The sequence below is a fragment of the Pararge aegeria genome, chromosome 13 (genome assembly GCF_905163445.1).
Source record: "Pararge aegeria chromosome 13, ilParAegt1.1, whole genome shotgun sequence".
Classification (NCBI taxonomy): domain Eukaryota; kingdom Metazoa; phylum Arthropoda; class Insecta; order Lepidoptera; family Nymphalidae; genus Pararge; species Pararge aegeria.
The window spans coordinates 1,208,855-1,230,282 of NC_053192.1; the positions used below are offsets into that span (position 1 = coordinate 1,208,855).

General features: G+C 36.9%; 1 protein-coding gene across 1 annotated transcript in view; it reads left to right on the plus strand.

Moving 5' to 3' along the window:
- Positions 1 to 683: 683 nt before the first annotated feature.
- Positions 684 to 21,428, plus strand: part of LOC120628707 (protein real-time) — a 77,386-nt gene continuing 56,641 nt past the window's right edge. Inside the window, exons 1-2 of the mRNA XM_039897276.1 lie at positions 684 to 782; positions 21,266 to 21,415. Coding sequence (XP_039753210.1) covers positions 720 to 782; positions 21,266 to 21,415 — 213 coding nt within the window. The 5' untranslated portion in view covers positions 684 to 719. The remainder of the gene's footprint in view (positions 783 to 21,265; positions 21,416 to 21,428) is intronic.

Sequence of the window (21,428 nt, forward strand, 5' to 3'; positions counted from 1 at the left end):
GGAACGTTTCGCAACAATTATAAATTGCATGCTACTATGAAGTAAGCGCAAAAAGAATACTCGCGATATATTCTTTCATATTATTTAACGTCCCAAAAAAATTTACGTATTTTTTAAAACACTGTATGTAATTGATTTTTATTTTTTTGTTTCTTTCAGTTTCGTTCCAAGTTACATTCTATGGTCTTTCACAAATGTCAAAACGGGCCTATTATATTTTTCCGACTATAGACTGTTATAGTTTTCTTTTTGGGACTTAAGTAACAATATTCCAATAATAATAATTAATTTAACGATTACTAAGTTCATTAAATGATAATTAGAAAATCTTAATATACATTTTCACCTTTTTTGTTACTACCACTAAATGTGAACCAAAAGATAGTTGAAATGGCAACTTTTTCATCACAAACGTCAAACAAGAGAGGCAACTCGCAACTAACTTCAGTCAAATTTTTCAATCCATTTTGTGTGGTTGGCGTTTACTGTTCGTGTTTATCGCGCATTTTGTCTTTCATTGACATTTCTTAATTCGTTTATTTTCGTGTCATGTAAAGAGAGTGAAGGGAAACTTTAAATTTATTAAAAATAATAATTATTCAAGTGAACTCTGGAGCACCATGACTGTAGTGTAAACAATTTAGGGCAAGGATCACGATCCTTTTTTTTTTTTTTTTTTTTTTTTAAATTACAATATAAAGTTGTTGAACTTTGCAATCATGGTTCAGGAATACGCATCTCCCGTGAGGGTGCATAAGTACCCCTTCGAAATGGTGATGGCTGTAAGTACAACTTATATTATTTAATGTCCTCTAAAACTTCATTTGGTCACAGGTGATTCAACTTACGAACTGGTTTACGACCCATTGATCCATTAGGCAACAAAAACACATTAACATGTCTCTTTGAATTAATATTCCATTAAGACAATAAAGCGTTAATATCAAAAAATACATTACATTAGAAATTGACCCATATATAAAATATACTAGCTATTGCTCACAACTTGGTCCATGTGGATTTGTTTTTATATAGAAACCTATGTTATTCTCTGTCTTTTTATCTATCTCTAAGCAAAGTGGACTACACTGTGGTATTCGTCGTGGGAGGAGACGAGCCCTGTGTATGTCTTATCTTATAATTATTTGTTTGCAGTTGACCCGTTTGTTATATATTTATAAAGAATAGAAATATGTGGAGCTTGACCTACACCCACCATAATGATCCAATACCTTAGGCAATATACTGCATCCTTAGTTTACTCTCTAAGGATCAAATATTTGGTAAAGGCTGAAATAAGACTCCCAAATATGCTTGCACTAGCTACAAATCCTGTGAGAACGGTTTGATTTCTTAGGTTAGCAAACAGCCCATCTTTTAACTCTTTCATCCCCTTTTCAATATGGATAGTTATGTATAATACAGTTGAACACATAAAGTTAACACTTTATGATTAACAATTAATTGTTCACAGTATTTTGTTGTACCTACTTGACAGCCGGTTGGCGCAGTGGGCAACAACCCTGCTTTCTGAGTGCAAGGCTGTGGGTTTGATTTCCACAAGTTGAAAATGTTTGTGTGATAAACATGAATGTTTCTCAGTATCTGGGTGTTTATCTGTATATTATAATTTTTTATTTGTTTTATATTCATAAAAATATTCTTCAGCAATCATAGTACCCATAACACGAGCTATGCTTATATAATATAGTTTTATATTTGGATATTATTTCTGCAATTGCGCCCAAGCTCGGAGCTCAGATGCTTTACCTCTTTATAAGTCCCCGCCCCAACCTATCGTTTTATTTGTCCCACAAAAGCCGGTCTCAGACATCCTCTTCCCTCTTTCCATCTAATTTTATCCATTATAGTCATGATAAGTTCATCATGCCCTAGTAGGTGGCCAGTCATTTTCCCTCTTCTGATTTCTATAGTTCAATATACATAGATGATGCAGATGAAGCGCATTGGGTAGGGGCTCGACTTCAATTTCGGGGGTCGTTTTCGAATCTCAGCATGCACCTCTAACTTTTCTAATTAAAATATCATTTTCTTCAATGGTGAAGGAAAACATCGTGAGGAAACCTGCATGCCTGAGATTCCTACTTAATTCTCATTATGGGAAGAGACCCGTGCTCTGTAGTGGGCCGGCAATGGGTTTATGTGGTGATATATAGACGACTACAAAATGTTCATCGATCTTGCTTAGAGATTTCGCATTGCACCTAAAAAAGTTGATGCCAAATAAAATTAAAGCTGACTCGATATTGGCGAGACGCTTTGTGCATTTTGCTGATTTGGCACTATGAAGCAGAAAAGATTAAAGCTGAATGTACCTACGTAATACGGCTAAAACCGGCTAAGCTTGCACTCGAAGGGTCCTGAGTGCCAAGTTAGGGATTTTCTGCTTAATGGTGCAATATGAAACACTAGTACTAACATAATAAAGGTCGAGGAAAAAAACCCCAAAAAAAACACGTTTCTTGTGTGGGGATTTATAATTAAATAATTATTATTTGTTGTTATGACAGCAATAGAAATACACATTTAATTTGATTTTTAATTCACTCCAAGTGTTAAAGTTATAATATAAGTGATGAGTCTAAGATGGTAGCGGCACGTCTTTGTCGGTAGGGTGGTAACTAGCCACGGGCGAAGCCTCCCATCAGACCAGCCCAGAGAAAATTCAGAAATTATAAATTCCAAAATTGCGCCTGCCGGGAATCTAACCCGGGACCTGCAACTTAAAATCACAGCGATAACCGCTGCGCCCGAGAGTTCAAATACCTGTTTCTTAATTGCTACGAGGATTTCAAACGTGCCCAACGTTTATTAAATAAACTTAGGTAAGTAGTTAAAGCTAACTATGGGCCTCATAAGAAGGCTCAGAGTCACTCAGCGAGCCACGGAAAGAGCTATATTAGAAGTATCGCTATGTAATCAAATCAGAAAGAGGAGATCCGTAGTATGAACTAGCGTTACCGACATAGCTCAACGAGTAGCGAAGCTGAAGCGGCAATGGGCTGGGCACGTAGCTCGGAAAACCGATGGACGTTGGGGTTCCAAGGTGTTGGAATGTCAACTCCGCGCCGATGCAACCCCCAACCAGGTGGACAGACGCCATAAGAGTCGCGGGGAGCCGCTGGATACAAGCGGTCCAGAATCGTGGAGTTTGTAATTCCCTACAAAAAACAGCAGTGGACGTCAATCGGTTGATTTGATGATGATGACATAGGTACCTACTCTATTTTGGTTAAAAAATTTGTTACCCAAGTTGTCGGTACGGAATAAATGTTACGCGTGAAAATCTTTTTCCTCGTATTTTACACGTAATTGGGGATTTTTAAAAGCCTTTAGGGGCTTCCGACGTACCTTGTACCCAATAGCTAGTATCCTCTTACAATTTTTAATGACTGCCTGCGGAAAAATCACATAAACAACATTTTGCTGAATTATTAATGCAATTCATCTAATTTCAATGCGGTGATAGCCCAGTGGGTAGGAGGTCGACTTCACTTTTGGGGGGCCGGGTTCGAATCCCAGCACGCACCTTTCACTTTTTAAGTTATGTGTGTTTTCCTTTATTCTAAAGAATAAAGAAAGAAAGGAGAAGAAAATACTGAGTGTGCCAAATGTGAGAATTATTTCCTTCGTTTACTTAATCGATCGTGTGAAAGTTAGCTCAAACTTAAGTATGTGGTATTAAAAGAGCGCCATCTAGTGACAAATGACAATACTGTTTTCTAGTATTTCGATTCCATACAAATCGAAGTTCACTTTCACGCGGTTGAATAAGTAAACGTAGATAATGGTAATAAAAACGTTGATAGCAAAACGAACAGCGTCCAAACAAACGCAAGTAGGTACGTTAGACCTTGTCTTTAGCAGCTCATTTTCCGAGGGAAATCAAAGTGTTATGAATAACTTGTGCATCGGCTCGCACGATCGCATCGGTTAAACGGTTCTCCATTTAACTAAAACCCAAATCGGCTTGATCGTAAACAAGTGACTGATTTGCATCTATATTATTTTTATTGATATATATAAGTAGGTACCTAGCCTTCTACAAGGCAGTAAAAATGGCCAAGTACAGGACCCGATGGAGAGAGATCATATATCACAAGATTACTCGCCATAGCAGTGATCACGATCCTCAGTCATGAGGGATCGATTAAAGAGAGATTAGTATTAGAATAACATTTTTTTTGGTGTACAATAAAAGTTTATTAATTCATGCGCTTCACTTGAAAAGTGCGACTTTGACTGCACACAACTCTAGCCAATGTGTAAAGTGAAACACAATAATTCGGTGCATGAAGACCAGTCTTCGATCAGCAGGCCGATTCTGTGTCTCACTTGACAAAAAAAAATTATCCAGCCACTGTGGATAATTGCCGCCAAATAACCAGTTCCATCCATATTTTTCATTCTTAAATCCAGTTTTCCAACTGAGATCATTTCAACTCGGTTGGCAGATACAATTAAGTAATTATAATAATGGTTTGGGCGTTATTTGATGGGAACTATACACAGTGACTAGCTAATTTTGGCGTCAACTGAGATACAGAATAGCCCTGCAGTGCTTGTTACCAGTGACTTATTGCTCTGAAATTACCTGGGCCGCTTGCCTCCAGCTCCCAGCGACTCCCCTGATGTCAACTGTCCACCTCGTTGGGGGCCGACCTACGCTGCGTTTACCGGTGCGGGGTCACCATTCCAGCACCTTAAGACCCCAACGTCCATCGGTTCTCTGAGCTATGTGCCCTGCCCATTGCCACTTCAGCTTCGCGACTCGCTGAGCTATGCCGGTAACTCTAGTTCTTCTACGGATCTCCTCATTTCTGATTTAGATCACGTTTTTACTATGCATAATTAAAAAAAAAAATGAGTTACATAAATATATTTGAGTAATTGATACTTTTCTTGTCTACGCAATTTTCGTAAAATGAGTTGCAAAGTTTTTTCTTCACATATTAATATGTAGATATTACTCATTACTTATTAAATTGCTCAAGTCGTTGTAACTATGAAAGTGATTGGCGGATCGTACTCTATGCGATATTTCGATTATGACCAGAAAAAGCGACGTCTATTTTTAAACTAATTTAATACTTTACTTAAACGGGGGCACTTTACTTAAACGTCGGATATATCGATTACTGTGGCTCGTAGTACCTGAGTTGACCTTTGGAACATTATTAATGATATTGAATTAAGTGAGGCACGTTTCAAACAAAAACCATTAACTAAAAAAGTTAATATCGTCGGTCCCCCGAGTAATAATGTAATGAAAAATCCGTTTACCGTTGATTTAGTATTAGTAGATTTTCTTGTGATAGAGCTCGTCTGAGTTAATTCTAACATGCTATTTATTGCATGCTATTTTCTGCCGCCAAGCAGTAATTACAGCGACGTGTCTGACAAACACGTGGATACTGTGGCACTATGCTGGACGTTTTTCTTGCATGTTCTGCGCAATGTTGCTCTTTCTATAGACGATGGTTCGCCAGTTACCATATCATAGGCCACCTGTCCGTTAATTGGTATTTCAAATTCAAATTCAAAATTCATTTATTTCAAGTAGGCCTAATTTATATTATAATATTAAAGATTACTTAAACGTTAAACAAGCTTGGGTGTGAATTGCTCCAGCTTCATAGTTTAATTAATATAAATTTACTGGAAGATGGTGATAGCAAAAAAAAAAATGTACCCGGCTAAGTTTGTTGTGGGCTCTTCTTAGACCAGAGCGCGTTTGGAACCCTCGTACCTTTAGATTTAAGTTGGCGAACGAAGTTTTCACCATCCCCTTACAATTATGTAAACAAATATGTATGAACGCTTCATAAGTGCCTGTGATAAGCCTACATGAATAAATAAATTTTGAATTTGAATTTATAAGTAATTTTGAAACTTCAAGTCGGTGTGTTTGTAGTGACTCTACCACCGGTTCGGAAGGCAGATTCCACTGAGAAGAGCCGACAAGAAACTCAGCAGATTGCTCTTTTTCAACATCATTTTATAGTTTAACAATCTTTAGCATTTATTGGTATTTATTACCATCTAAAGATTTTTGATTGGATTGATTGTTAATTTTAGGAGTTTCTCTAGTGTCTAAACTGTCTGTAGTGTCAAAGTTTTTATTATCGTAAATTCAAAGAAAAATCCATTAAAACTTATGCCACGCCATCGTGACGTTCTGAAATTTGTTTTGTATTATTAAAATTGTTGAAGTTCCGCAAACCATGTCAATTTTGAAAATAAGGTAAATTTACTCATAAATACATATGACGATACACCGCAAATATCTGGAATGCCCGTTCTGTTTCCATTTTCCTCACCTTCGAATCAAGAGTGTCTTTTAGACTGCGTGACATGAACGTTCTCGTAGTCGTACCAATTCGATTTCAAAATGCAATGTTGCAATCATTTTTATTCGCAACATTGCATTTTTGATGCATTCATAGGTCATCTTAAATAAAATGTTATATTGTTACTAAAGTGTTGAAAGAATAAAGTGAAAGTAATTTAATAATTTTTGGCCCGACCGGTAATCGAATCCAGGACCTCATGTTCCGCGTTCTAACATGCTAACCACTAGACCAACGAGACAGTCACACGACCCCATTCCAATGGGAAGTCATCCAATAAAGCGATCGTATTAGTTAGACCTCGTAGTAGGGTCATTGCCGTGGATTTAGGAAGCCAAGCAGGTTGCTAGCGACACAATACGCCAGTGTTTTACCCATGTGTGGAGGGAGTTATAGGCGCTAAGTAAGATTTTACTCATACCTATAAAAGCGTGCAAGGTCTCAGCTAGGTTTAGTACTTCTCGATATTCCCACAGCCTCCAGACACTTAACCTAACTTATGGAAATTATAAAATGCTAAAAGATTGGGATTGGATTCATGAAAATTCTTTTTGGTGGGTAGTTTTGCAATCATCTAAGTTATAATAGCCAATCGACAACTGCTCATAACCCCTTACAAGAAATATCTTGTAAGGCGTTATAAGCAATAGCTTATCCCGAGGCCGGGGTGTGATGATTGAGAAGTTCTCCCAGCAGTTCACCATCAGCTTTTGTATTGTGACGCATAAATTGCTAGGCAGCCATATACCATAATCTAATCAATAAATAAATATACTACGACAATCGCAAGCGTAAGCGTAGCTTGTGTTATGGGTACTAAGTTAGCTGATGAATATTTTTTTTATGAATATAATACATACGATTTTTTTATAATATTTTATAAATACACATAAATACTTATAATATACAGATAAACACGCAGACACTGAAAACATTAATGTTTATCACACAAACATTTCCCAGTTGTGGGAATCGAACCCACGACCTTGGACTTATACAATATAAGTATTTATGTATATTATTCATAAAAATATTCATCAGTCATCTCAGTACCCATAACACAAGCTACGCTTACTTTGGGGCTAGATGGCGATGTTTGCGTTTTCGTAGTATATAAATTATTTATTTATTATTGTCATAAATGTGTTCCTTTTTATAAACAACCCTCTTTAGGTTGTAGAATAGGAGGTAAAAGTGTGTGATCATCATCATCAATAGCCTATTACAGTCCACTGTTGGACTAAAGGCCTCTCCCAATTGAATTTGCCCAACACGCTAGGCAGGCGGGTTGGGGAACGCAGTAGTTGGTAGTAGTAGTAGCACTGAGAACTCTGCAGCCCGCTCTCCGTTATATTCCCTTAGTCGCCTCGTACGACACCCGCGGGATGAAGAGGGGTGGTTTATTCTCATTCGCCGTCAGCGCACGGTAAACGGTACGGTGTACGGCATAAGTGTGTATGGTTAAGTAATCTTCAGTGTTATAATAGGATTTTTCTATAAGCTTATATTAGCTTATAAAACGTTATATAAACTTTGAACTTTGACTTCTTAGGTTATCAAATATTAATAAGCTTAAACAAAATTGGATTTTGATGTTTACAATTTTATTTTATAATTTTATTATATTATAGTTTCATTTTATTTTAATTCTATTTTATTTTTTAACATTATAACCTTAATTATTAGTAGTATTTTAAGATATTTATTTTGTAAAGCAGTTATATTTAAAATGCAATTAATGTTGAAATTATTTGTAAACGTTGTGAAATCCTAATAAGTTGAACATTCACTTAGCTCACAACGTAGAAACTTGGACATGAAAAAATGTATTAGCTGTTGGTTTTCCTACATAAATAAATAAATAAATCTAATTGAGAGACATCTCAAAAGATACATCTGGTAATTTGTTCTAAAATAAAATAATAAAAAAAAAAACAGTGAATAGTTGAGCATACATACGCCGGTCTATTTATTGGGTACAATGTTTGCTGAAATACAGTCGCGTTTTGTCGCACCTAACAACTAAAGTCCCGTCAACCTAATGCGCTTATGGGCTTAGCTGACACGGCAGATTTCCTCGGACCGTTTAGCGAATTAATCTTTTGTTTTGTTTACGTGCCGTGGACTTTGGTGAATCATTGTCTGGTGCTATTCCTAGATAATTTATTGCTCCAAGAAATAGAACAACAAAGTTAATGACTATAAATGTGTGTTTTGATATTGGAGAGCTTTTTACTCCAATCTAATGAATGTGTGCGACCGAATGGGATATTCGAAATGGGAATTTCAAAATGGAATTCGAATTGTGGGGGATTTTGTGCAACTGGAATGTAGAGTCGGTCGTCTAGCGCTTTACTACTGTGCCGACTCTACATATCCGTTCGCACGCTGGTAAATCACAATAACAATTGTTGGTTCATCATTCTAAGAATTCAGTCCCCTACGAAACTTTTTGTATGGAAGCTGGTACAGCAACCCGTCGCCATTTTGATTATTTTTCGAAATCGCGTTAATTTGTTAAGTTAATTGATACTTGTAATAATGATGAGGTATATGTTGGTAGCGAGTTAACCTATTTGGGGTAGAAAATATCATTATGCATAAAATTTGTACGGAAATTTTGTTGAAAGTTGTATACGAGTATATGGTCCTGAATTGTGATTCTTCACTAGCGCGATGCAGGATCTTGTGGTGCCATCTAATTAAGTAATGTGGAGACCGCCACAAGGGTAATAAAATTACCCGTATGATAATTGAATTTTTTTTTTATTATTTATTAATTTGATTCATGCAGCTAGAATATTTAAAGAACACATAAAATACGATAAAAAAAAAAATTTGTTATATTTTTCATTTTTGTATCGTATTTTATGTGTTTTTTCTTCCACTAAGTATATAAATAATTATCTTAAGACACTAAACATCACTAAAGAAATAAATTGAAGTAAAAGGTTTACTTATTCAAAGAGATATTTTGGTCTCGCACCCAAAAGCTCCCTAAAGCTACGAGAATAACTATATGTTCAGCTCTCTTCTCACAACCGCAAACATTCTCAAGTAGCGCAACAATTAGTTATCAATATTATAATATACAACCATTAGTGAGTAGTAGGTACAGTGACAATAGCATATTGAAGTCAGTTTTGAATTGGGTGTTTAACTGTATATTACATGTATTTATTTATCTATTATTCATAAAAATATTCATCACTCATCTTAGTACCCATAACACAAGCTATGCTTACTTTGGGGCTGGACGGCGATGTGTGCATTGTCTATATTCATCATCAGTTTTGTAAAGTTTGATAGCCTATTGTAAAGTAGAATTAGTACCTTCGCGTTCGACCAGTAATCGTTAAAATTACAATGAGTAGCTCTACAATAATACATAGTTTGAACTTTTAGGGCACTATGTCACTTGAACACCAGTGTTGGTAAGACCAGTTGTGCTGTCAACTAAATGTTTACGTAGGTATCTCTTATGAGGTCCTGAGGGTACCTCAACGCACCGCGGTCCGCTTGGTTCCATAACTAATCTGGTGGCTGCAGCCGCGATCACTCGCTGGTGGTGCAAACACTTTTTTTTTTATTCAACTACAAGTTAGCCCTTGACTGCAATCTCACCTGGTGGTAAGTGATGATGCATTCTAAGATAGTAGCGGGCTAAACTGTTAGGGAGTATGGTAGTCACACCCCTAATCGGTTTCTACGCAACATCGCACCGGAACACTAAATCGCTTAGCGGCACGTCTTTGTCAGTAGGGTGGTAACTAGCCACGGCCAAAGCCTCCTACCAGAAAACTTATATGTTCATAGAGCTATTTGGCGTGTCTCTCACTCAGCCGTGGATTTAGCTACCAGGGACGCTCCGCCAGCGCACTGCTCGTACGTAAAGCAAAATCAGTGTTATCTCCGACGTCAATATTAAAACTTAACACGCTCACGCGTTTGACTTCGAATTGTGGGAGATTTTGTGCGAACGGAAAGTAGAGTCAGTCGTCTAGCGCAGAACAGTAGTAAACAACTGTAAAGACTCTACATATCCGTTATCACGCAGGTGAATCACATTAAAAATTGCTGGTTCAGCACTCTACGAATTCAGTACACTGGGGGCTTTGTGCAAACGGAATTTAGAGTCAGTTGTCTAGCGTACTGATCCTATATATCGTAGAAAGGCGCGGTTGCTGGTGTAATAACACGTGCATGAGGCTAAGGACGCGAAGCGCTAAACGAAGCGGGTAACTGCCATATTTATGAACAAATCCGTAGTACATTAAGGTAGGTAAGGTTTAGCCAGCGTTTGAAATGTAAGCTCACAGTAATATGTTTGCTACGACATACCATCTCAAATCGAACAAATCTTTTAAATTTTTTCCCATTTCTCTAATATAAAAGGCATATTAACTTTATGTAAACCTTCATCTTGAATAACTCGCGTAGTGTAATATCTAAGCGAGCAAAGAACGGTAAGAAAGAACTTTGTTATAAACTATGTATAGATTTATTCATATTAACGTAACTCCGAAGTCACGTTTTTTGAATTGAAAACTTACACAAGGAGCTCTGCTTTTGTAGCCGCAATTAGCACAGTTCGCGTGTGATGTCGTTAAAATGATAATAAATGCAAATTTGGCACGCTTTGCTGGCCAGGCTGGAATTAGCATCAAGTGGGTGCGAAAATATGGTTAAACCAAAGAAATACAGGGACGCATTTATATATTTCACGTTGGTTTATTCTATAAGCACTTTTGAAACTGACTATCTGTAGTGACACTACCACCGGTTTTCAATTCAGATTGTACCGAGAAGAAGCTCTTTTCCAACATCAACAATTTCCATTTTAACATTTTATCTCGTGAGAGATGAAAGTGGAGCAAGAAGCTTCCAAGCAACCTAGTCATTAAGAAATTCATGAATTTTATAGTAACCTCGCTGTAATATATGTGTTCTAACATATTGTTTGACTCATAGAAAAAAAAGGCTAACTTCAAACCTCTAGTCGCTTCTTACATATGCTCGGAGACTTTTGGTATTCTTTTAAACGACAACTCACAGTTCAGAAAAGTGCTAAAACAATCTTTTGCTTCGCCGAAATATGGCACACATAAAGCTTGCATTCCGAAGAACCGTGGAGATTTAAGAAACAAACTTTTTTAGCCATCCATATCTGTGCAGCCGAACTCTCTGCGAAATGTGATTGATTGATTGATCTAATAATTCAAATATATTAAGTGTTCAGGTACACTTAATATATTTTAATAAATTGTTCATTGTATCTGAACTTATTATTATTTAGAAGTATAGTCCACCTATCCGCACTGGGCCACCGTGGTGGAATACGGCCTTAACCCCTTCTCATTGTGGGAGGAGACCCGTGCCCTGTAGTGGGCCGATACCATTATCGGCCCACTAAAGGGCCCGGGTCTCATCTCAGAATGAGAAGGTTTTGGGCCGTAGTCTACCACGCTGGCCAAGTGCGTATTGGTAGACTTCAAACGTTTCACGACAACATTATTAAGAACTCTCAGACACTTCACTTTTTAAAGCAAGCAATATTGTTTATTGTTATTAGGTACACAAAACAGGTAATAACTAAAGGTAAGATCTATATATCTATACTTAAAATAAAACTGCAACTGAATTCTGTACATCCCTATCCCTACTAATATTATAAATGTCAATGTAAGTTTGTTTGTTACGCTTTCACGTAAAAACTACTTAACCGATCCTCATGAAACTTTGTACTCATATTCTTGGAAGTGTTAGAAGTAATATAGGATCCTTTTTATCCCGACATTAAGCTCGGTTCCTTTGGGAGAGGGGATGAGTGTTTGACGATTTTGTACCGACACATCTCCGACTAATTATAACCGATTTAAACAATTATTTTTGTACTATAGAGGTTATAATTTGTGTTTGATTTTGCCCGAACTGTGGTTGGAGATAGAGGACAGAACTCCTCAGCGGACAGCAGCAAACCCCTCATTTAAGGCTTAGCGATACTGAATACATTTTTTTTTTTTAAGATCAGCAACTAAATTTAATTCCACATCAAACGCAGACGAAGTCGCGGGCAACAGTAATATATATATGCATATAATTTCCCTAAAGTTATGTGTGTTATATTAAAATTGTTTTAATTAAAAACGCACATAACTTCGAAAAGTCAGTGGTGCGTGCCGGGGCTCGAACTCGGGCTCCACGAAAGCAAAACCGAAGCCATACCCACTAGGCTATCACCGATTCCGCAACCTTTGTAATAAATGGTAAGTGTTATTGATTTCCGATCGAGGAGAACCCCAGGGTGAAAGGGACTCGTAGCATCGTCGAACAAGCATCGCATGCTTGCTTTATAACATCCCTTTTAATATTACCGACTTTGATGCCTTTGACGACTTTCTATATTGAAGATTTTTATTTTCCGCGCGTGTCTAAGTGTATGAGGAATCCAAGGGAACCATTCGTGTTGCCGGGCGTAAAAAGTTTCCCGGAAACGGTTCCGGGATTCAAAATACAAATACCATGCGAGAAGTTGTAGAGTTTGTTGTGTTAGAGTTCGGCCGGGGAATTAAAGAAAGAAGAAATGTTTTTTACATTCTTCGTCTTCTTCTTAGGGTGCCGTCTCCTTACGAAGGTTGGCAATTATTGGGGCTATATCTACTTTGGACGCCGCTGCTCTAAATAATGATTTGGTGCTCTTTCCAAACCACTGTCGTAGATTTTTGAGCCATGATATTCTTCTGCCTGCCACTTTACCTTGTTTGATAAGCTGAAGATGTTCATATTTTTTGGTGTTCCGCATCACATGACCTAAATATTCTAACTTTCTCCTTTTAATTGTTAAGAGTGCCTCTGCAACCCTACCCATTCTCTGTAATACAGTGCTATTCTTTATTTTTATTTATTTTATTTTAATTACTTTGTGGGATCTGTTCTTCCATGTCCTGCGAAGTTCTTATCTCTGTTGCCCATGTCCTTGGTGTGTCAGTTATTTCCATGAAAAAAGATAGAAATTAGCTGTGACACCGTGCATAGATAACAATGGCAATTTTTTTTTTTGGGTTCAGTTCTTGTCAGGTGCCACCTGTCACTAAGCCTATGCTGTCTGTCCGTCCGTCAGCGTATCTCATGAACCGTAATGGGTAGGACGTTGAAGTTCTCACAGATTCCATATTCAACGAATCTGCTTTCCGAACCGGTGCACGGTGGCTAAAACAGAGTGACTTGATTTTTCAAAAGTGCTCTTAAACTAGGCCTACTTGAAACCAATGAATTTTGAATTTTGAAATATATAAAATACTAGCTTTTGCCTGCAGCTTCGCTCACGTTAAGTTCAATTTTTGGTTTGGTAAATTTCAACTACAAAGAATTAGATTAGATTATATTATCTTGAAAAATGAACTGATAAATGAGTGTTGGAATTTTCAAAAATCCTTAGCGGATTCCTACATTGTAATAACTATCTGTGTGCAAAATTTCAGCCCGATCCGTCAAGTGGTTAGAGCTGTGCGTTGATAGATCAGTCAGTCAGTCAGTCACCTTTGCCTTTTATGAAGTTTGATAGAAGATTCATGATATTAACCAAAGACCAGGGGTCTTTCTTTTTTTGTCTTTTCTCCTTCTCGTTGTGGGAGGAGACCCGTGCCCTATAGTCGGGTTGGTGATGGTTTGATATGATGATGATGAAGATAAGGCAAGTACTTGCTGAAAATAACCTTTTAATTATCACCAAGTTTTGGTTTTCAATAGGTCAATCTCCTCTGAGTAGTACGACAACCTTGTATGCAATGGTTTCGTGAGATAAACAGCGTCTGCGAAAATATTTACCTTCTCATATAAATGTTCCTCTGCGAAATCTAAAAACTTATAAAACATTGTTTCTCGGTACCGCGACAGGATTCCCCGCTCGTGTCACGATTCTGCTTTGAATAGATATTATTCATTTTGTCGCTATTATTATTTTAAAGTTTATTGTATAGCTCTAAGGGCCTATCTACACGACGCGACGTGCGATTCCTTTTCTTCACAGGTGGTTGGTGGTCTAAAAATTAGATGGTTACATACATTTAGATCTCTACGTATGTTATCCAAACGGCGTGTTTACAATATACTTAAATAAATAAACTTATTACTACAATACTCACATCGCCATCTAGCCCAAAAGTAAGCGTAGCTTGTGTAATGGGTACTAAAGATAACTGATGAGTAAAAGTCAATAAAAAGACAGATAAACACCATGACATTATGTGCGAATTGAACCCACAGCCTTGAACTCAGAAAGCAGGGTCAATGCCCACTGCGCCACTCGGACCTCGAAAACTCATAAAAACCATGCTACTTATGCTATTTTTACTTTGGAGCAAATAAATGAAAATTATAAAATCCCCATATGCCTTAGAAAAAGGTTGAAACAAGGTGTATTATTATTATACAGTCGAAAACTTCTCATAGATTGAAATATTGCTAATCTACAAAGTGCAGGTACTTGGTCGAATATAAAAAGTAATATTTACTAGGCTTAGTCTGTAGTCTGTACCCGTTTCCCTTATGGTAAGTTTGCACGGGTTTAGTAACTAATCCTTAGTATTTGTCACTAACACTAATACCGACAGTGTAAACATGCTGGATTAGTGCCAGTGCAAGTGATTATAAAGTCGATCCGATTTGCTTAGCGGCAAGTCGATGACCCTACCACGATTTACTAAATGCTTGCTGCTTATATATAATAATAATAATAATAATAATAATTTCATTTATTTGCATTAAACATGGGTTACATAATATATGGTAAATAGATACAAAATAAAATTGATCCAAACATGTTTTGCCATAAAGGCGTGCAAATTTTTTTAAGTATACAAATCTATTCAATTTGGCAATTTATTTGTATTTAACATCCATTTAGTTTCAGTTTTAATAGTAAAATTAGGTAGATGTCAACTTCTTGGTCAACTCAAAAATTTCAAATTTAGAATGTCTATTTATTAGTCAAATTTTATGTCAAAATAATCATTAATCTTAATATATATAAATCTCCTGTCACGATGTTTGTCCGCGATGGACTCCTAAACTACTTAACCGATTTTGAATTAATTGGGCACACCGTGAGCAGTCTGGTCCAACTTAAGAGATAGGATAGCTTAGATCTTTAATTATAGTCGCAATTTTATTTTATTGCAAAATATTTGTCTATAATTAATTGACAGTCACATGTTATATATGTTATATATATATACTACTATACTCATTTAAGGATTAGCGATACTGAATACTTTAAAAACAAAATCAAACGCAGACGAAGTCGCGGGCAACAGCTAGTGTTATATAAGTTTTGATTATTTAGTTTGTTAAAAATGTAATTTTTAAATTTATTAATAGGTAAATCTTTAACACGGTCTGGTAAGTAGTTGTATATTTTTATAGCCATGCAATAGCCATTTCTTTTGTATACACACAGTTTTTGCATTGGTACTTCTATTCTATGTTTCTGTCTTCCTGACTTCCTGGCTTGCTGACTCTTTATAGCTAAGATGAGTTGTTTTTAATGACAAAGCTACTCCTTGCTACTACTACCAACTACTGCGATCACCAACCCGTCGGCCCAGCGTGGGGATTATGGGCAAACCGCCACGTTTAGAGAGGCCTTTAGCCCAGCGGTGGACTTTTGTAGGCTTTTGATTATGATACGTAACGTCATATAGATCCATTACCTGCCAACTACAGGGCACCGGTCTCCTTCTCCCACAACGAGAAGGGGTTTAAGGCCGCTACCACGCTATCCCAGTGTGGATTGGTGGACTCTACACACCTTTGATAAAATTATCGAAAACTTTCGGGCACGCAGATTTCCACGATGTTTTCTTTCACCGTTGAAGCAAGTGAGAAAGAAGACATAAATTGAAAAAGCGTAAATCTGAAAGATGGGATGCCGAAACCTTAACCACGAGGCTGTAACCGCTTCAATGAAATCAAAAATAATAGTTAACCATTATTTTCCGTTAAGAATAAGTATCAGACGTACTTAGCTCCGTTTCAAGGATGCAAGCGGCTATTAAATTGCATAAATAATCGATATCGGCAGTTGAGCCATGCAATAAATATACAGACACCTTTTCCATAAATAAGTGAACAGTTTAATTATAATTATCGGTTCATTACAAAACAATATGAGCTCGCGAATAACGTGGCGAGGCGTTACGTGTAAATTAGGTTCGTGTAACCTAAATCTAAAGTGTAATTTTTAAGTGTAATTATTATTTCCTCTCACGTATGCGATGACCAGTACTTCCTGTTATCACTTTCTACTAAATTCTGAAGTATTTGAACATGCACTGTTCCTTGAATTGTTGAGATACTATGAGAATATTGACCTTTACTTCAATATTCGCAGAGTATCACTATAGTACCTACACAATATTAATATCATGTCTTTTATAATGTTTACATGTCATCTTTCATTGATTTGTCTTATAGCTGCTCATTAATTATTTAGTTCTATCTAGTATTAAAAACACTTATTCGGCTGCAGATATATTTATTAATTTTTTCTTACACCACAACACTACCAACTAGCTTAGCAGCTCAATGAAGACTGATTCCCTCTCTTTTAAGAAAACAAAATGAAATTTTGAAAAGAGTATTCAATTTGATTAATCACATTATTTTATCATAATTACCGGAAGTCAAAATTGAGCTACTAAGGATTTAAAAATATGAAAATCGTTAAACATCTCTTTGAAAATCTACAAGTTAAATTAAACATATTTTTACGGAAGTTTGAACAATATTTATAATTTTAAACTAAATTTTTAACAATCAGTACTTTTATTTTATACAACTTACGTAATGTTTCAAAAGTTTCAAAAAATTAACATCTTATTTTAATAAAAGCTAACACTAGATAGTACAAGTGGCCCTGCTGTACTAACAAGATGTATGATAAATGAATAAATAAATATTAAATAATAAAGAAATGTATCCGTGAGGACTGAGAGCATGACTATAAAATGTAGGGGTCATATGTAGGGCATCTCAGGTTCGATTCCCTGCATGGACATTTGGTAATTTTATTATTTCTGATTTTTATCTGGTCTGGTCTGATGGGACCGACGACAAAGAGCGTGATACAGACTGCAACATTATGTATTGTGATGAATAAATTTGAAACATTTATATAGCGGTGAAATACTTTAATTCATTCCAATTTAAGTGCATAATTGAATGCCACACATTTCCCAAATAAACATTTCCCAATGTATTCCTACGGGATGCTTTATGAACGCAAAACAAAAAAAATGCGGACGAAGTCCGGGGCAACAGCTAGTAATAAATAAATTTATATGTGACTGCTCCTTTGATCAGTATGACATGCTTGTAGTATTAGTACCTAATCGAAGGATTTTGGTCTAATTTTTGAAAGGTTTACCTTCTAGTAGGTCCTATTTAAATTCTATGAGGGTCTGATGGTGGCCATGGAATTGTCTCGAATAATATGACCTCTAAAACGTTTTCTACTTTGGTTGAGTAGTTTTTTTAACTTCTCTCTATTTTATATATACCTTCCTACAGCGAGTAATAATGAAGTTGGTAAATATTAACTATAATGTCTTATAATAATAAAAAACCGGCCGTACTATTACACACACATATAAAACAAAAAATATAAAACATCAAAAATCATGTATTTTGTGTCCCCAACAGAAATACATCATCTACGCAAATTTCAGCTGTTTAACTATCACGGTTCATGAGATACAGCCTGGTGACGGACAGACATACAGACGGTCGGACAGCGGAGTCTTGGTAATAGGGTTCCGTTTTACCCTTTGGGTACGGAACTCTAAAAACCGTGCAATAACAAACGCAAGTTACGTACTAATATTCAAAATAGAGTTGCTGGTTTGCCAATCATAATATCGTGGTATATATTTTCAGCTCTTCGATGAAGTAAGGAAAGTAAGACCTTAAGTCTTCATACATCTTACAAACTAAAATAAACGGAGCGGAATTAATGTAAACACGAGAGGTTTGTCTGGTAATTCTCATGAGCGTCTTCGACACGGCCCGGGCAATGCCAAGGTTTCCAGGTCGATCCGCTCGAGATTGTATTACGATACTTGCCATTATTGCATTGCAATGGTGAGACTTAAGGTCTCGTGCTTTTTTTTAAATCTTCAAGTTCTCCGTGACGTGTCTCAGTACCGTGCAATTGTCATGTAATGTACGCATCGAAAGTGCCACCAGGCCAGGCCTACTTGAATAAAGATATTTTTGACTTTGACTTTGATTTTTAGGTGGTAAGCGATGAAGTTAAAGACGTTAAGGGGCTTACCTGTTATAAGGGTTATAATAGTCATATTAAATTAAATTGTTTAAGATATTGTGCAGGCAGTGAGCGTACGATGTCACGTAGAAACTAATTAGGGGTATGGACTCGTAATAGGTCTTTACGCGAAATTTTAATATTGTTACGCCAAAGAAGTATAACTTCTAACGCGTGTACATGAGTAAACACACGTTTTTTTTAAATGTCATACTGCGCAATATAGCTAAATTCACTTTCCGGTATAACGTCGGAGCACCTTAACTTACAAGTCATACCATACGCTGCGGAGTTACTGCGGTGAACGCTCAAAGGCTTGTTGCCTAATCTAGATTTCATATCCGGCGTGCGAGGTCACCGCGGCCGACACTCGCCAGAAGTTACCACACTCTTCGATCAGCGAAGGCCTACAGGAGAGAGTGTCAGTTTACTTCAGTCATCCATGAGTATAATATCTAAACGAATAAACAAACTTTAATCCACTAACTAAAAAACGTTATATTTATTTTTTCATTCCACTACAAGTTTAGCTTTTGTCTGCAATCTAAACTGGGGGTTAAGTGATAATGCAGTGATAATGCTGCTTATGTCGCTAACATCTTAGATGTTAGCGACATAAGCTGTTAGGAGGGGGGTTTTACGCATCTCATAACTTCTAATAGGTTTTGACGCGCCATCGTAAAGTCACGCTATATATTTGTCGGTAGGATATAAATACCGCGACCAAATAAAAATCAGAAAGTATACACTGAGCGAGCGAGGTCTTTGATAGTTAGGCAATATTTTTCTTCGAATAACAAATAGCTTATGAAAGAAAGTGAGTAAACATCGTATAAATATAAGTATCATCGTCATCATGAAATCAACCCTGTACAGGGCACGGGCCTCCTCCTACAATGCGATGGGTTAAGGCCGAAGTCCATCAGGTTGGCCCAGTGCGGATTGGTGGACGCCACACACCTTTGAGAACATGATGAAAAACTCTCAGGCATGCAGGTTTCCACACGATGTTATCATGCACCGTTGAAGCAAGTGGTATTTTAATGGCTTGAAACGCACATAACTTCGAAAAGTTACAGGTCCGTGCTGGGATTCGAACTCGGCCTCCTTAGCACTATCACCGCTTCTCCGCTATGAGTGTGCAAAAATAATTAGAAGATGAAGATGATTGGGTCAGCAATTTGGACTGATAAAAAATGTTAAACGATTCTTTGGTATCATAACGCGCACTGATGAACATTGGTTGAATAGGCAAGGGTTCAAATGCCAGCGGTTCTGAAATTTTGTACTAAAATAACTGAAAAAAAGTATTGGATGAAAGTGGCTTGGTTTTTTCATGTCTTCTTGTAAAGTAAATGTACTCAAGGTTGTTTCATTATCCGCAACCTTTTGACATCCCACTGCTGGGCACAGGTTCGTGTCAATTCAATAAAATTTTATTTATTTGCTGATACAGTTAAATAGGTGTTACAGAAAAAAATACGTAATCCTAACTGTACCACGCCAAATTGGCATGCAAGTTGTTGTCAGGGTAGTATTTCAATTTTAATTGATGTTACTACTGGGTAAAATTAAGATATTGGCAATTACAATGTTTATAATAATACAATACAATTGATAAAATAATAAATTACAATTAAGTTTATATGGGCACATGTCAAAGAATACAAATTAATTAATAATTACTAACGAATGTCATTTTAAATATTGATCTATTGTATAAAAAGTATCATAGGGAGATTCAGAGCATAGACCCACCGCACTGCTCTAATGCGGGTTGGTGGGCTCGAACCATATATATATATATCCCAGGTAAGTGATCTAGTAACCGAGACCTACGACTTAACGCGCTCTCCGAGGAACGGGGGTTCACCACGCCATTTCCTAAATCAGTGTTGGTTGGTAATGAACATTCTTTTAACAGAAAAACCCACAACACCCAACCCTTCTGGCCCAGCCCGGGAGTTGAACCCAGAACCTCTCGATCCGTAGTTGAACATGCTAACACTAGACCAAAGAGGCAGTTGGAAAATAATAGAGAATGTCTCTGAGTCAGTGTCCGTGAGAATTTTATCTATCGAACATTTCCATAAAGTTATGAGAATTGAGATCGTTAACCTTCTCATAAAGTTAGGTCAGAAGTATGAAAGTTTAACACCGACCCTTAGTTTGACCGAGCTTACAAACTCTTGCCCAAACTTTCTTGGAGAACAAACATTTATCGGATATTTCTGTATGTTTGGAAACGATATTTTGATGAAAAGTTGTATTTCTGATGCTATAATCCGCCAAAATCAGAAATTATCTCCTACGCATCAACATTTTCTGTGAAGACATCATTACTAATAAGACTAATCGATGTTTGTGGCAGTGGCGTGTACTTCATACATGCATAAAAGCTCTGCCTACCCTAAAATTTTTGTATAACTCATAAATGCGAAGGATTTTTCCATTTTATGGCATCGTCCTTCTTTATGCATACCCTGGTCTAAAACCCTGTGCACGCCACTGGCCATGGGCTATTGTCGATGGCAGTAGTAGAATTAAATAAAATTGTTTTTTTTGTCCGCAGGCATACGAAATGCGGTTTCCCAGCTGCCCGCAGATACCTGTGGTGATAGAATGCGTGATAACTGAGGACAGCTGGACAGCGGACGACTCGCAAAGGGACACCATAAGGAAGTGCCAGCTCAATGTGGAAGCGCCTTACTTGCTGAAGAAGGTAAGTTTTCAAG